At 40.3% G+C, this 17,788-nt stretch overlaps 1 protein-coding gene across 1 annotated transcript in view; it reads right to left on the bottom strand.

Annotated features, from left to right (window-relative positions):
- Nucleotides 1–12,030, bottom strand: part of Top1 (DNA topoisomerase I) — a 79,555-nt gene extending 67,525 nt beyond the window's left edge. Inside the window, exons 1-2 of the mRNA XM_076851853.1 lie at nucleotides 11,759–12,030; nucleotides 11,403–11,427 (exon numbers count right to left, since the gene is read on the bottom strand). Of these exons, the coding sequence (XP_076707968.1) occupies nucleotides 11,403–11,427; nucleotides 11,759–11,791 (58 nt within the window). The 5' untranslated portion in view covers nucleotides 11,792–12,030. The remainder of the gene's footprint in view (nucleotides 1–11,402; nucleotides 11,428–11,758) is intronic.
- Between the last annotated feature and the right edge of the window lie 5,758 nt (nucleotides 12,031–17,788).

Genomic DNA, 17,788 nt, shown 5'->3' with positions numbered 1-17,788 from the left:
CAACATTTTTCATTTGATCATCAACCAGCTGATGAGTGTGGAAAGAAAGGAGTTCCCATAATACAATGTAAACTTTCCTTGAGCTGGACATGGTGGCTCAGACCTGTAATCCCAGCTACTCAAATAAATAAAAAGGGATGTGGATGTAGCTCAGTGGCAGAGGTATCCCTGGGTTAAATCTCCAGTAGTATGAAAACAGACAAGAAAAACATTTGTTGAAAACTTCTGTATTGATCATATAGGATGAAACTGTGCTCTTGTCCATTTCTTTGAGTTAGGCAAAAACACAAATTTCTAAAGACTAGATAGAATGAAAAACTGGAAGAGAATAACAAAAGTTCAGACAAAGCTAGAAAAAAAAAACATGGTTATTTTGGCTTGGGGTGGGGTAGAGTAGGTGGTGACTGTAGGCAAGACTTCCCAGGAAAGGAAACGGAGTATCTATAACTATTTCATCAACACTGAAATAGGCTAAAATGTTTCTAACCTTCAAAGTGTTCACAATACTTAGTGTCACAGGTAGTGATCCTTACACATTCCAAGACCACAGACATTCCAAGTAAAGGAATACTTGAACATGATCTTAAAGAATTGAAGAAAAGAGTGCACACTCAACTGTAAACTTCATTTCTAGAAATTAATGAAAGACAGTTGCTATAGAAAGCCTGTTTTAAATAACCACATTTTTGGAAGGTAGGTGAGGTGGCACAAGCCTGTAATCCCAGGTACTTAGGAAGCTAAGGCAGAGGTTCACAGTCAGCCTGGACAACTTACTGAGACCATGTATCAAAAAAAAAAAAAAAAAAAAGAGTGTGTGAGGCCCTAGTAGCCCCCCCCACCAGAAAAAACAAAAACAAATTAAAAACAAATTTAAAAAAAACCCACACATTTTCAATAAATGCACTTTTCAGGTAGCTTCCAGTTTGAAAATAAAGCATAACAAGCCTGCAGTTACAAAGACAAGTCAATTTGTGTTCTTTCTCTCCCCTTTTATTTCCTCTCATGATTAAATGAAAACATAAAAAATTAAGAAATAGATCTTGAGATCTGATCAATACCCTGAGAGGTTCATAATTGTTCATTTCTTTTTCTTTTTTTCTTTTTTGTACTGGGGTTTGAGCTCAGGGGCACTTGACAACTGAGCCACATCCCTGGCCCTATTTTGTATTTATTATTTAGAGACAGTGTCTGAGTTGCTTAGTACCTCGATTTTGCTGAGGCTGGCTTTAAACTCGTGACTGTCCTGCCTGAGCCTCCCAAACTGCTGGGTTGTTTCTTCATTTTTTTTAGTTGTAGGTGGACATAATATCTTACTTTATTTTTATGTGGTGCTGAGAATCAAACCCAGTGCCTCACGCATACCAGGCGAGCACTTTACCATTGAGCCACAGCCCCGGTCCTGTTTTTTCATGTTTGATGCTAAAAAGCAAGAACTACTGACACTGCATCCAAAAATAAGACACAGTAAGATTAATAACTACTCTTAATACTTTTCAAGTATTCCAATCACTAAGCATAGTAATCCCTTCTTAGCCACAAAGATTTGTTCCAAGATGTTCCTTGAATGCCTAAAACAGAAACGAATATATATATATATATTTTTTTCCTATTCGTATGTGCCTATGATAAAAGTTTAATGTATAAATCAGGCACAATGATTAACAATAACTGAAAATAAAACAACAAATATGAAAAGATATGGTAAAAGTTAATTAAAACTAATTTTTATTTCTGAAATTTTCCATTTAACATTTTCAGAACATTTAGTTGACCATGGGTAACAAAACCAAAGAAATCAAAATTGCATAAAGGAGGACTATAGTCAAACCACTATGTATCTTGCATTTTCTGAGGAATTCTGTGTACTGCTCATGTTAAGACATTTCATAGATTAGGAAGTAGGTAATAATAGCTATATATGTAAATTGTTCATAAAATTAATTTCTTGAAATTAAGTATTGAGCTTTTAGTTCTTTAAATTTGTGAAAATGGTGATTTCAAAAATCTATTTCTGGCAAATTAGTTCAAAGATTTTGACTTTTTAAAATACTTGAATTATCTATAGTCACATAGATCTCGCAAATAGAATGGGAGCATTTATAGTCACTGAATCTACCAATCTGCTCAGGGAAACTAGAAAACTATTTTTCTAAAATTCATGCAACACAGGTGTCTGATATAAAAAGGTAATGCAAAATAAATACACAGAACTTAAATGTCTCTATTCCAGATGAAAAAGTTTAATAAGCGTATAAGTATACTTTAAAAAAAAATTCGTAACAGGAATAAGAGTTTAAACATCTTTGGAAATTTAAGTTCCTAGTTCCAATTTCTTTAAGGAAAAGAAAACTGGAAATAGGACTAGAAACAAAGGCAAACATCACTCTCTTACTCTGATAGTGAAACTGCTAGAAAGTACCTCCAGTTCCCATTCACCTTGGTATGACAGAAGCCTTTGTACTGGGGCCCAAAGAAAAATCCCAATAGAGGAAGTGAATGTACATACCTATGACTTAGTATTTCAAAGTGTTCATTCTAGGGGTTGGGGATATAGCTCAGAGGCACAGCACTTGCCTAGCATTTGTGAAGCACTGTGTACGATCCTTAGCATCACATAAAAAATAAAACAAATAAAATAAAGGCATGCTGTCCACCTGCAACTAAAAAAAAAAAAAAAAAATTAAAAAAAATTTTTTTAAAAAAGGTTTTCACTCTAAGAGCCATAAGAATTTGTCTTGCCTACCTATCTGTATCTACTAGCTACAGATATTTAGTTTAGAATATTTGCATAAAAATGACAATTCCAATTTTCCTTTTACAATTAAACATAAAATGTTTAGCTTCCTAAGTAGATTTTTAAATATTGCACCATCTCAAGTACAAAGGGGCAAAATTACTCAATGCCAAACATTCCTAACCTGTAACTGAAGGTATGAGAAACAGAGTAATTTGTACACAGTCAGTCCTTGTGACTAGGTGACTAAAGATGTCCCAAAGTCTAGACAAGTGTACCCTCCTAAACTAGCCTGCCTAAAATTAAAAGCAACCATGCCAAATGCAAGGCTTCATAATGACCCCACCTGCTTGGTTAAAATCTCACGATAGATACATAGCCAAGTTTAAAGAAATAAATGTGTTCCCTTTTATACAAAAGACTAATGAAACAACCTCTGAATAAAGGTGGTGTGGTGGTGGTGGTGTTGTTTTTTAAAAGAATTAGCAAGGAACTACAAATTTTGTTCTTAGCTTCACCTTAAATAATCCTCACATGTTCTTGAATCTTCAATCTTTGTGAGGCAAGTACTATACCTACTTTACAGGTGAATAATTAAGACTCTGGTATTAACTGGTTCAAAGATCTGGAAATTGAGCAGAAGCTCAAGAATCAAATTTGAATTCCCTAGACTCCAAGCCTCTGCTATTTGAGTGTATATGCATAGCGGGTGAGGGGAGACACTATTCACATTCTGTATTAGGGAAAAACAATGTTAAGAGACCTGTTTTATAGATCTTCCAACCCTATTGTGGACGTTCTCCTTAAATACTGAGGGCAATACAGCTAACAGTATTAATATTCTTCTTCCCAGTTTTTCCCCCATATATTTTAAGCATGATATCTCCTTGAGATATTTATTTTTTGAAGATTTTATCTCTGAAGAATCTTTAAAACTAGACATCATCCTGTAATTTCTATAACATACAATTATCTTCTGTGACCTACCTTTAATTGATTATTAATTTTGAAGTCTGCTCCTGTGATAATTTTCATGATCAACGGCATAAAATCTCTACTAAGATCCTTTAGGTTTAATCTAATGAACATTAGTGAACACATCCCCACTTGTGTTATTTCTTTTAAGTAGTACTTCTAAAACAACAAAATCAAGACACCTCAATATTCAGCATTAGCTAGATTTATAAACTATTACTGAAATTTCTACTGACAACATAAGTTTAAAAACAAAATTTCATGAAATCTCCTAAATGCCTCTACTCATGCAAAGTATTACATATAAAATTTGTTACTGAATTCTCACATGTAAACTTTATTAAGGTATTCTTAAATACCCGAGTTGGTCCCTTTAAGTCACTATTTGAATAAATGAAAAATTAAGATAATTCAGGTGTTTTGAGTCTTGCAGTTTAAAAACATTTTGGGGGAAAGTAAAATAGTGGCTGAAAAGACATATGTATCTAAATTTAGCCCAAACCTACACATGGAGACAGATTTTATTTTACAGTGATTGGTTCACAATTGGAAGGTATCAGTGTAGATGATGCAGTTCAGTTAGGTAAAAAGACTCAACCAACTCTAGTTACATGCTACAATTCACTGCGTAAATGTCAGGAAGATTTAAAATGTTAACAGAAAATATCAATGAAGGATAAAACTCGGGGCTGGGGATGTGGCTCAAGTGGTAGCGTGCTCCCCTGGCATGTGTACGGCCCGGGTTCAATCCTCAGCACCACATACAGAGATGTTGTGTCCGCCGAAGAAAACTAAAAAATATTTTAAAAAATTCTCTCTCTCTCTTAAAAAAAAAAAAAGGATAAAACTCACCAATTCCCTATTCATATCTAATATTCAAACTAAAGATTCATTTTAGAACAGAAGATGTCTGGTCAAAGTTTAATTTCACAATGTGAAGAATCACCTTTATAGACTTATTTAATTCTCAATAGTTTATGAAACAGAAATACCCTTGTTTATAGATGAGAAAGGTTCAGGAACCAGGCCAAGTTTCATAGTAAAATAAGGACTTACATTTTTCTTAATACCACTCCAATTTCTTTTCTACCACAACTGCTCAAGAGCATATATTCCCCATGCCCTCCCTCTTCACCACCTTCAATTATCAATCTGGTTCCAGTCTTAAGAACAAAGCACCTCTTAGAAACAACATTGCTGGTACAAGGGGTCCAGGCTATCTTTACCCACAGATAATTAATGGTAGGCTATGATGCCTGTAGTACAAGCTTACCAATTACAACCTGGGTTTCTGGAATGTGCACTAAAGCAGTATGCTACCAAAACAGGGAGGTGAGAAGGGGGAGGAAAAAAATAAGGAAAATTTTCCTTTCCTGGTCTCTGGTTGTCCTAAGAACCTATGCAATCTCTGCTATCCCCTATTCACTTCAAATATAATAAACACATGGTGTCTAGTAAGCTATCAAAATTAGTTTCCCTCTTCCCACTTCCTTTTCTGCACTGATCGAGAGCTCAGATAGCTGACTACAAAGAAAGGAAGAAGAGGCTACCATAACCAAGTTGGGCAAATTAAATATCTTAGGCAATGGGATCCAAAAATGATAGCTTTTGAAACCTGCTGGATGGGTCTCCTGCCCAATCAGTAATATGCCTATGGAGCTTTATAAATCTGAACATTCAGATATAGATGCAAGTGGGAAAAGTACATTATTTCAGTGTAGGACTTAACTTCAGTCAAGAAAGAATGTCTCCCCCCAAAAAGATGGTCCTAAGATTGTATTTTGCTAGGTTGTGCCAAAAGAAATGATACAAAGGATATTGGGAGCAAGGGCTGGGCTGGGGAAATTTTGTTCTTAAAATAAGAAAATGTCAGAACACCCTGTTAAATTTGTTCTTAACAAAGACAGATGACTGAAGTCCCTAATAATGCTGATCACTTTAACACCTTTCCTTAGAGCCTATCTAGGTAGATCTCAGGAATGCAAATTAATTAAATTGATTTCTTAAATCCACAGAAGCAAAAGTTAATCTAAAAGCTTCAGAGGGGAAATACAGACCTGGTAAAGATGCATTCCCCATCCCAAATCTTAATGCAGATTATGTTTCAGAAAAATTTTCACAGTAAAGGTGAAAGTGGTAGGGAGATAAGTGAGTCGACCTAAAAACTTAAAGATAAATTTAAAATGGGCCGGGCATAGTGGAGCACACCTGTAATCCCAGCAGCTCAGACAAGAGGATCTCAAGTTCAAAATCAGCTTCAACAACTTAGCAAGGCCCTCAAGAACTCAGTAAGACCCTGTCTCTAACTAAAATACAAAAAAGGGCTGGGGATGTGGCTCAATGATTAAGTGCCCTGAGTTTAATCCCCGGTATCAAAGGAAAAAAAAAACAAACAAAACACCCTACCAAAAAAATTAAGTTGCCTATCGCCCTTGTAATTTCTTTCTTTACTAAAATTTAGAGGCATAAATGACAGATACAGATATAGACAATTAATATAAACCCTGATATGAGCAGTCTAGGTCTACATACAAAAAAAAAATTCATGTGCAGCCAGGCAGTGGTGCAAGCCCACTTTACTTGGTAATAATCCCAGCTTCTTGGAAGGCTCAAACAAGAGGATGGAGAGTCCCAGGCCAACCTCGGCAACCTAGTGAGACTGTGCCTCAAAAACAAAAACAACAAACAAACAAACAAAAAACCCAAAACCACCAAACACCCATGTTCAACAGTACTTATTTGCTGTTAAATCATTTCAACAAAGTATTGACCATTTCCTATACCACCAAAATACAAAATTGTCCCCATCTAATCAAGCCTTGGCCACAGTGCCACCCTCCACCCTTCATCCCCCTTTAAAGTCCCCAGGCTCCATACTATCAACACACTGCACACTGCCTGCAAATAGATAGGCAGCTGGCAAGGACAGTGGGGGTTGATGAAATGCTAATTATTCCAAACTGATGGCCTGTATTTTAGATTTCCTACTTCAGTCTGGATCTATAGAAATGGAAAGCTGCTTCTTGAACTTCTGATTTAAAAGGACTGCAAATATCGAGGAAGACTTGTTTGCAGATACTATTAAAGTAAAACACAATTCGAAATCTTCTTTTAAATTCATAACTTCGTTTACTTCTTTATGGAGCAATTTGAAACTTCTCCTATTCTAAACTCTAAGAAGCTAAAATTTCAACTGTTTGCCCAAAAGCCCTTATTATGCAAAACTAATGGTTTCAAAATAATTAAGAGACAGCAGATAATCTAAACCACACAATTCAAAATTTACTCAATGGACTCACTTCCAAATGCAATGAATTAACTACATTTAAGTATTTTTCAAGAGGGTTTAAAAAAAAAAACCCTCAGGGTCCTACATCAAATACTTACTTCAAACAATTCCATAGCCTCGTTCAAAAAAATTATATTTGAATCTATTTTTTCCAAGTGAATCTAGAATTTATTACAGTTCAACATAGTTTCATATGGAAAGGATGCAACCCCTCACAAAAGACACTTCTATGGAAATTACTTTGGGTTAGAAGAAAATTTAGTTGGCACTAAAGTACAGCAAAAGATGTCAAAGGCCTGTAATATACACATGCATTCATGCCCAACTAATATGAAATAACATGTCAATATAATCTACAGTCTCCTAAAATGGTATACATCCAGAAAAAAACAACAAAATCATCTCATACCATTAGCCATGGAGGACAACTGTTACTATAATTATATACAAGCAAGTTTTTTTCTACATATTTACAGACTCAAAAGGTAGACATTTTTTTTGCATCTCACCACTGTATACATGCACTGAAAACAAAAAACTTGAAGTTTGAAATATAAATTTTCTGACATGTTAGTTAAGGATCCCTGGTACTCATATAAATATTAATTCACCGTGATCCAGAACAAATTAATGAATCTCTTTCACACTCTCACAATTCCCTATTTTTATGCAGAAAGAAAAGTCAGACTCAATTCTTTTTTGTTATTACTGGTTAAAATGATATTTGAAGACTGACCCTGGGTTTCTATTTTCCATTTTATTCTTATCTGCCCTACCAAAGAAGAGTAGGAATTAGCAACATTAGCAATATTATCTAATTTTTACCTTTTAAACCATAAATTCTTTGATCCCTTTATTTACTCCTGGATTTTATTGTTTCACCAGGAATACCAGACCCTAAAAATCTGAGATCTGATAGAATACAAGATTCTAGCAGTTTACTAATTATAAAAAGGTGCCCCAAAGGGTCTGCCTATAGTAGAAGGAAAGACGTGTATAACCTAATGCTTTTAAGTATATCCAATTGAGTCTGAAGATGTTCCAAATTTCATTTGCAGGTGCCATCAGTTTCAGTTTTTAAAATGTGATGAGAATTTTTAGAGAGCCACATCAGCCTTCCCCAACACATACCCAATAGCAGAGAAGTACGACTATCTGTTAGCACCAGAAACAATTCATATTTAATTCACTCTCATCCAATTTGAATCAATTAAGCTAACCAGAATAATGAATAATCAAATCATGATAAGACAGTCAAGTATTCTACCATACTAAAGGGTGGGGATGGAAAAGAACCCAAGGACTTCAGAGTACATAAGCAAAACTTCAAGTTCTTGAAACAGAAAAAGAAGCACTAACGCCCTAAACTGATGTTATCATTATCAACTTTACAGACAGCTAGGCAGCATGTACAGTACTGAAATAATGACTCAGCCCCTCTATAGTTAGCATTACCAACACCTACAAAGGAAGTCTTTGCACTTAGGTAAAAGAGTGGTTATGATTTATGCTCCTGAGATTCCTAACTCATGGTTGATATTTTAAATACGACTACATTTCACAAATAACATTTTCTGAGCAGTGGAGTATAGACCAGAATGTTCTAAGTTCCATACAAACAGCTATAATTTTATATACTAGAAGGAATGAGAACACCAAAGAGGAAAAAAATCTTCTATATCTTAGAGGATGATGGCAAGAAAAATGAGAGATGTGTGATTTTAATTGTTTAAGTAAGTTCCTCTTAATACAAAGATCAATAATGACATGTGTGAATGTTTTTACAAATTCTTTTATAGTTACATAAATTGATCACTAGTAAACAGTGTATTACTTGATAGAGCGAGCACACAATTACTAATTCATTTTCTAGATTAATATTTGCAAAGATAATTAATTACTCTAGTTCAGACTCTTATGGTGGTTGGAAGACAAAAGCGCTCTCTGTCTTGAAGTAACAGATTACATAAAAAGCAAACCATCAAACCCTTTCCTCTCTCCTTCAGTTCATGTAATGGAGAAATGTGAAGCTTTTAATTTCTCCATACTAATATCATTCCCATAGCACAATGCTAGGGTCATGAGCTTTGGAGTTTATCACTCACTGACCTCGGGCAAGCTAGTAAGTAAAGCAAGACCTCAATTTCCTCATCTATAAAATAGAGATAACAAAACTTAACTTACAAGGGTCTTACCGAGGATAAAATTAGGAAACCCAAACAAGGAAAGCACTGAGATTCTTACCTGGCAAACAGTAAGCATCCAAAAACTATTTGGATATTATTTCCAGAAAAAAATGAACAAACACATCCTAAAAGTCAACACAGGCAGTTTATTTTGGTCTCTATAAAAATGGCAGTGGATCAACAGCCCACCCAGGGCTCAATCATTCACATATCCAGTAATTTCTTTGTATAATTCAGATGAGAACTAAGGAAAGTTGTTTCTTATGAGAAAGGGCTAAACTTTGCTTCATTACTAAATATATTACATACTCATCCCAGCCTAACATTAAAAACAACCACCTTTTTCTACATTAAGATCCTACCTTCCTTTAGAGAGATCAAAAGGACTAGATCCTCACCTGCCACATCCTTTCTTTGACCCCATGTCCCAAAGAAACACATCCATACTCTTGCTAGTTCTGAAGAGCAGGGGCCGCATCTCCCCCTTTTAAAAGCCTGTCAGGTTGGCTCACTGTACTTAAGAAACAGTTCAACCCTTGACAATTCTCAGCACCTAGTCTTGCACAATACCCTGCTCAGAGTCACTTCAGAGAAATTTCCCCACCCCCAGACAAATAAAGTCCCCTGTGCTCCCAAACCACTTTGGATACACATATGCCCCAGTACCTACCTTATAATTAACTAATTATGTCTCCCCCAATAAAATGGAGAATAAGAGCAGCCATGTGGTCCCAGGTTTAGCTCTAGCACTAAGCACAGTGGTTGGCACCTATCAGGTGCTCAAGGAATGCTATCATTTAACCAGATTCTTTCTTGGTTCAGTATCATCTCTTGCTGGATATGCCCCACTTCAAAAATCTAAACATAAGACTGCTCCCAATGGAGCAGGCTAACATGATGGACTGCTGATTACAACAGTAGAAAACCTACTCATCAGCTTCTCCCACTGGAGAGGTTCCCGGAACTCAAACTCAATTGAGCAGGATTATGTACCATCAGAATGAGTGGGAATCCCCAGCACAAAACAGAGGTAACTTCTCCTTCAACTTGATTATTGGAAAGCTTGCAAAGGTGAATTGGGGACACGGGGATGTACTTTTCCAGGGTAACTGAAGTGAAAATATCTAAAGAATAAATGTCTTGGGTTTGGCTGAAAACGGTTCAAAAATATAAAGATGGAAAGAAATCAATTCAAATCTTGACTCCTGGAAAAACAGCAGCTTCTATAAAGAATATATAGGAAGCTTGGGTGGGTGCTGGTCTTGTTTCAATAAATAAGATCTACACGCCCTCCCCAAACCAACACATCAAAAAGCCAACACATCAGGTCCAGAAGAGATGCTCAAAAACCTTTCCTTTCAACAAGTACACTAAACTGTTTCTCTAAAACCACTGCCTTGGGAACTATGGCCATAATGAAAAGTTCTAGTCACTAATACTTTAATTAAAAAAAAAAAAAAAAATCAATATGCCCAAGTCCAACATTCACTTAGGTGACACACAGAGAACTTGCAAACTTTCTGAAGGGAGCTACCTTGGCAACGAAAAACTTGGGAGGAAAAATATGAAGAACTCCACAAAGGGTGTCTTTAGTTCTAGAGCCATAATTCCTACCATAAACATCTTACCCCCTCCTTCCCCAAATCAACAGTTGCCTAAGGGAATCTTTCATTCTGGAAACAGAAAAGGAAGCGAACATGAAGCAGAAAGTGAATAACCTCCCAAAATAAAGTTATATTTGCAAAAAATATATATAATAAATCAGTCTCCGATCCCTCCCTTTCTGGTGAGATCTGTGATTTATACGGCTTTGCTCTGCAGAAAGCTCTTTTTGGGCAGCTCAAGAAAGGAGGCTAGGGAGAGAAAGACACAGGCACAGAAAGGAGAGAGAAAAAGAAAATGGCGCAGAGACTAAGTCCCGACCGTCGACAAGGCGACTTTCCCGGGAGGAATCCCGGCCGGGAAAGGCCGCCCGCAGCCCGGTGGCGGGCGGCGCGGGGTCTCCGTTGCCCCCTCTTGGGAAGGCCGCAACCTGGGGGAGCTGGTGCCCCTGGAAAGGGGGTCCAGAGGCAGCCCGATGGGAACAATGGGGCCGGTGAGCGAGGAGCCGGGACTTAGTCTCTGGGACGCCATGTCTGTCCTCTGCCCGGCTCGGGCCGGGCGCGGGGGAGGCGGCGGGCGGCTGGGGGCCCGGGGCGGGGCGGGGGGGCACACTCACCATTCAATCGGAAATCCGCTTCGATCTGGGGAAAGAAAAGGAGGAAAGATGAAACAACAGGCACGTGAAGCCCCCGGGCGGCGTGGGAGCGCGCGCGGCCGGGAACCGGGCCCACCCAGCGCCCCAGGACCGAAAGAGCCGCGGAGGCCCCGGGGTCTGCCTCGCCTTGCAGCCATCCCCCCGAACTCTTAACTTGGCGGCTCCGCCCGGGCCTGGCGAGCCCACCTCCCTCGGCGTGCGGCGTCTGGCTGAGGACGCGGGCCTGTCAAAGCGGCCGGTCAGGGGTTGCGGGAGGGCCGGGCCAGGCTGGGCCGTGCCGTGCCGGGCCGTGCCGGGGGCCATGCCGCGAGCCGTACCTGGGAATCGTTGTGAAGGTGGTCCCCACTCATGTCGACCGGAGCAGCGAGCGCGGCGGGCGGCGGGGCAGCGCAAGGGAGACGTGAACGGTGGGGCCGGCCTGTGCGGGCGGGCGGACTGAACCCCCAGAGGCTCGCGGATGTGCGGGTAAGCGGCAGCGGCGGCGGGCCTGAGATTCCTGGAACGGCTGAGGCGGCGACAGCGGAGGCGACGCTGACAGACTGCCGGGCGGGCGGCGAGAACAGACCCCAGCAGTTGTGTAACAGCCTAAGTTCGCATTTCGGCTGACTGCGCCTGCGCGGCCGCTTTTAAATGGGACGTCGGCGACGTCAGCGCTCGCGGAAAGGGGATGAGGGTTGCGGCCCGCCCCCTTGCAATTCGAAAGGCGGACTCGGCTTGGCATCTCAAGCTCCGCCCCCGGCCCGCGCGCGCCGCTGTGATTTGCATAAAGAGCCGACTCCTCCCCCGGAGGCCCACCGAGAGCACACTTCGGTTCCTCTCGCGGCGCCCTTTCTCTGAACACCGAAACCCCCGTGGAAGGAAGTGCGCAGGCGCTGCCCGGACGCCGCCTCCGGACCAGAGCCAGCGGCTCGGCCACGTGGTGGGCCTTTAAAGGCCGCGGCGGGACCCAGCTGGGTCGGGAGGAGTAGATGTTCGGCCTCCTCATCTCCTTAGAGGTGGGGAGACTGGAAGCTGCCAAAACCTTGGCGGCCACGACCCCACGACTCTCACCAGCGCGTAAGATGCTAACGCAGCCGTGAAGCCGTTTGGCTGGAGGAGTCACCTCCCCAGCCTTTGTCCAGGCTCCCTAGTTTCTGAATTATTTCACACACACACTTCTTTAAAATTTTTTTAATATTTCAGTCAACCAAGAATCCAGTTTAGCTCCAGTTTCCAACTGCGTGCAAGTAACCGTGGGTCACCAGGACGCTAATATAATTTTGTTCGTTTTACAAAACTTACTAAGCATCTAAGATGACCCAAGAATTGTGCTGAGGAAAGAAAGGGACGATGCAGGGGACCAAAGGGAACCAGAACTGGTAAACAACGACCTGATTTTACCCACTGCTGTATCCCTAACATGCTTTGGGGGAGAGATAAGTAGGGAAAATGAACCATCTAAGCAGTACCTACTGAATGCCCCGCTCTGAATCCTCAAAATATCTGTGAGGCCTCCTATTTTACAAAAGTCAGACAGTCTCAGAGCTGAGTAACATACAACCCTACCTGATATTTACACTTAGATGCCTCACAAACACCTCCAGGGCTCAACCCCTCTCCACCTATTGAGAAAAATCCCTGCCCTAATATTTTCTCCCCTTTTCACTCTAGTCCGGCTGATTGCAGCTTTCAAGCCAGAAATCTGCATTACCTCTTGCTTGGATTATTACAATAGGACGGGGCTGGGGCCGTCCCTCAGTGGCAGAGGGCTTGCCTAGCATGTGTGAGGTACTGGGTTCCATCCTTAGCGCTACTTAAAAATGAAACAAATAAAGGCATGCTATCCATCTACAATTACAAAATAAAACAAAACAGCAACAACAACAAATAAAAAACCAGGGTAATAGGGGTCCCTGCTTCCATTCTGGCCCTCTCCCAAACTTCTCCAGCAGTTGCTCAAGTCATGTTGTCAAAATACAAATCTAACTATTGTCAATTTTGTAAATTTTGCTACATCTATTACCACTTCCACTATTATTTAATATTTTAATGTATTCCTTTTTTTTTTTTTTTTTAGTATCTAACATATTTTGGAGTGAGTTGTGAATGCTTCAAAACTCAACATAAATATCACTTTCTCAAAAATGGCCCTGCCCCTCTCCCCTAACCTCCTTCTATACTACCTGATAAGGCTTTCATGTGCCTATCAAGTATCCCTCATAGCGAGTTTTTTCATTTTAAATATATCACAATTATTAAGTTAATAATAGGGTAGTGGTGATTTAATGTCTGTATCCCTTGCAGAATGCAAGATCTGTAAGAGTGAGTGAGGACTTGTCCATCTTGCTTAGCACTCAATCCCCAGCACCCAGCAACAGATCTTCTACAGATGTGGTAATCAACCAGTGAATGAAAGCAGAGTAATGTAGCAGTTAGAAACACATGCTTGGAATCAAACTAACCTAAGTTTGAATTCTGCTCTCTGTTAGTTTATATTAATTTATATCTGCTCTCTATTAGGTTATTCCCAGTTTCCTCATCTGGACAATGGTGTTAATTGTGATTATCTAATAGATATCAAAAAGAAATAGTTGCCTAGTACAGTGGTGCACACCTGTAATCCCAGCGGCTAGGGAGGCTGAGACCAGAGAATCGAGAGTTCAAAAACAGCCTCAGCAAAAAGCGAGGCGTTAAGCAACTCAGTGAGACCCTGTCTCTAAATAAAATGCAAAATAGGGCTGAGGGTGTGGCTCAGTGGTTAAGTGCCCCTGAATTCAATCCCAGGTACCTCCCCCCGCCAAAAAAAAAAATAGTTGTTTAAGGGCACACAACTAGTAAGTGACATGTCTTATATTCAAACTCAGGTTGGCCTGCTTCCAAAACCATGTTCTTTCTATGAAGCAACGTGCCAGAACCAATTTCATGTTGCTCTTGGTGTTTCTTTACATACTCTTTCCACTTCAGAATTAATCTCAGCCCAGCAGGTAAGTCATATGGCTCCCACACACTTGCTTCAGTTGGGCCAAGATAATTCAGCCTTCAAGAATAATGGTACCACCTACCACCTCTTTACCTTTACCCCCAAACCCAAGGGCCTAAGGATAATCTACTTTTGCTTCCCAGGTTCCTCCCAAGAAGGTCAGGTAGGTGTAAAAGTAGAGTAGACTTCTGACTGTCAAGGGTCCTCCTACATAGACACACAGCTTTCCAGGCATATCATCAGAAACTGAGTTTCTCTTCCAGCATGTGTGACTGGCAGTGCACAGTGGTTAACTGGCTTACCCCAACCCACATCACCACTCTTGACACTTCAAACCAATGACCCCATACTACATCCAGAACTTGAGAAGATTATTGGTTATGCACAGAGGAACTTTGTAATTTTAACAGTTTTGTATTTATTTCAATATGTTTGAGAAAAAAATTAATCACCATATCAAATTCATGGTTATAACTCCTTAGGATGATGTTAAAAAAACTTGAATGACTGATTTAGATAAAAACTATCCAGGAATAACACAGAGGGAGAATAGAAGACAAATTCCAGGAATGTCAAAGGCAAATAAACGAGATTTGGAAAATATTACTTTAAGTCAAGACTGTTTACTCATGGACCAACCCAGCCACCATTAAAACAAAACAAAGCTGACAGTGTAGGCTTATTTCCAAAGCATACTTTATGAAATGTAGGTGATTTATAGACATTCCACCAAAAGGAGAGCTTCACACACAAATCCAGACATCATTATGTTTAAAGTTAAATAGATCTTTTACCAAAGAATTCTCAAGAGTCTTCAATATGCTAATACCTGTGTGACTTAAAAGAAAGACCTAGTGGCTATGTTCGGTGTCACATGCCTATAATCCCAATGGATTGGGAGGCTGAGACAGGAGGATTGCAAGTTTAAGGCCAGCCTCAGCATCTTAGGGAGATCCTAAGCAATTTAGCGAGATCCTGTCTCAAAAATAAATAAATAAATAAACAAATAAATAAATAAATAAATAAATAAATAGGGCTGGGATATAGCTCAGTGGCAAAGTACCTCTGGATTCAATCCCTAGGACCAAAAATACATAAACAAACAAACAAATAAATAAGAGAGCCATGATATGCACTGTCTCCAAACATATATGAGCCCAGACACACTTTTCTCCAGTCTATCTCTTGAATTGGGCTCTTTGAAATCACTGGATTAAAAAATGCTGGATCTAGGTGATTGCACAAGATTTAGTCTCATCCATTTGCTTCTGACTCTCTTGAGTTTGTTTTTATCAAACAGACCCAAGGCTTATCTCCCAGAACTGAACACCTATGAAGTTTCCTGGACAACTCCTGCTTTTCAGGCACCTTTCTTCAGACTTGCAGGGTTATCAGTGAACAATATACATGAATGCAAAAATGCACTGTTGTTCCTCTGCTATAGGTGTTTGGACCACAATGGGAACTTCACCTAAAATGGGGCACTCAGATTGAAATCTTTGAGGCTTTAAAATTATGCCAAAGGGAGAATAGTTTGGTCTCTTCTCCAATTAATAGATCTGTAGTATATAAATTAGGGGGAGAATGCCTGAGAAAGCTGAAAGAGAGGAGTGAAATTTGGAGGGGAGAGGAAATGTAACATGTAGAGAGAAGCCCCTGAAGAAGTCCAAGACCTTGTTTCTACTTTCTTCTGAAGCCAGGTTGCATTTCTGTTCTGGTACCTTTAAATAAATTCCCTCATTTGCTTAATCAAGCTGTGTTGGGTCACGCAAGACTGAGAGCTCTGCATGATGCTTGACCCCAAACAATCCTTGATTCCTGAGCACGGTCAAGGTGTTTGCTATCCCTTTGGCCTCCACTCTTGGACCCTCATGCTCTGCCACCTGAATACCCTCCTGACATTTTGCCCCTAGGGTGCTATTATATCCTTGACTTTGCCACCTCTTCAACAGCAGTGTCTTTTAGAAGTTTCTTCCCCATGATGAATTGCTTAAAAAGCCTACATTCCCCCACCTCGTTTTGTTGTTGTTGTTGTTGTTTTTGGTAGTGGGAATTGAACTCAGGGACACTCAACCACGAAGCCATATCCCCAGCCCTATTTTGTATTTTATTTAGAGACAGGGTCTCACTGAGTTGCTGAGCGCCTCAGTACTACTGAGGCTGGCTTTGAACTCGCGATCCTCCTGTCTCAGCCTCCCGAGCTGCTGGGATTCCAGGTGTGCATCACCTTGCCTGGCCCCTACATCCCCTTTTCAAAATTTGGACACCCTCAGAAAAGAGCCTGCTTGCAGCTCCACAAAGGTGATTCAGGCCAGAGCCCAGTAATAAGAAATATCCCTTTGCATGCAGGTAATGAAACTGTTTAGCAAAGGTGGAAAAATGTGGAATTAAAAGGATAAAGTCAACAGGAAAGCTAGCAAACCTTGAATTCTGGAATGAGAGGAGGTCAGACAACAAGGATTTAGAAGCTGGCCATGTGGCTTAGGGCGGGGAGGGGAATACACTTTTGCGTACATCCATTGTCTTGCTGCCAAAAGACACCCTGGCTGTGATGAGGACATTTATTCATTCAACCAATATTCCCTGAGGAATGAGGGTATAATAGGTACTATGATATAAATTGGACCTATGATAAACTCTGTGAATATATTAATAGGACCTAATCCTAATTATGAAAGAATTCCTGGTCTGATAACGAGACAGACATATTTCCCAACTGATACGCTTAGGTACAAAAAATAACAGAAAAGAAGTGGCCAGCCACCAATTTCTGTGGGATCTCTGTGATGAGGGAGGTACATCCAATTCACTGTGGTGGAAGCAGGGAGAGCAATATTAGGAAAGGCTTCCAGTTGGATAGTGTTCTTGAAAAATGAGGAGGGGAAGTTCTGTGGAAGAAAACGAAAGATATTGCAGGAAGAAAGCGACACATGCAAAGGCAGAGAATTATGGGTGTTTTGGTCAGGATGCAGTAGAAGATAAATATGAAGATATACCAGTGACTGTGAGCATAGCAGAGGGAGCTTGAACAGGTACAAGCACAGTACTGTGGAGCTGACACTAAGACAGGCAGATGAGCTAGGAGGCCCACTGAGACTATTGCTAGTGTTTCATAAGCATCATTAACCATGCAGGTCATTTGGAATGACTGTGAAGATGCGCTAACTGTGAAGGGGACAGCAAGATTTTGGCTTTCGTCCAGGTACAGCCCAAGGAGAAGTGATGGCAGCCACTCTATCTAACTCTCCCTTTCATCCTGCTGCACAGCAGGTAGTGAGAGGCAGAAATCAGGGTTCCAGAAAACACTGAAAGATCCTGGGAGTGAAAGAAACCCCAACCTGACTCAGCATGATGCCCCCCCCCCGCACCCCCCCCCCCCCCCCCGCAA

Source organism: Callospermophilus lateralis, chromosome 3 (genome assembly GCF_048772815.1).
Source record: "Callospermophilus lateralis isolate mCalLat2 chromosome 3, mCalLat2.hap1, whole genome shotgun sequence".
Taxonomy (NCBI): Eukaryota; Metazoa; Chordata; class Mammalia; order Rodentia; family Sciuridae; genus Callospermophilus; species Callospermophilus lateralis.
This window is presented reverse-complemented; position numbering and strand designations above follow the sequence as displayed.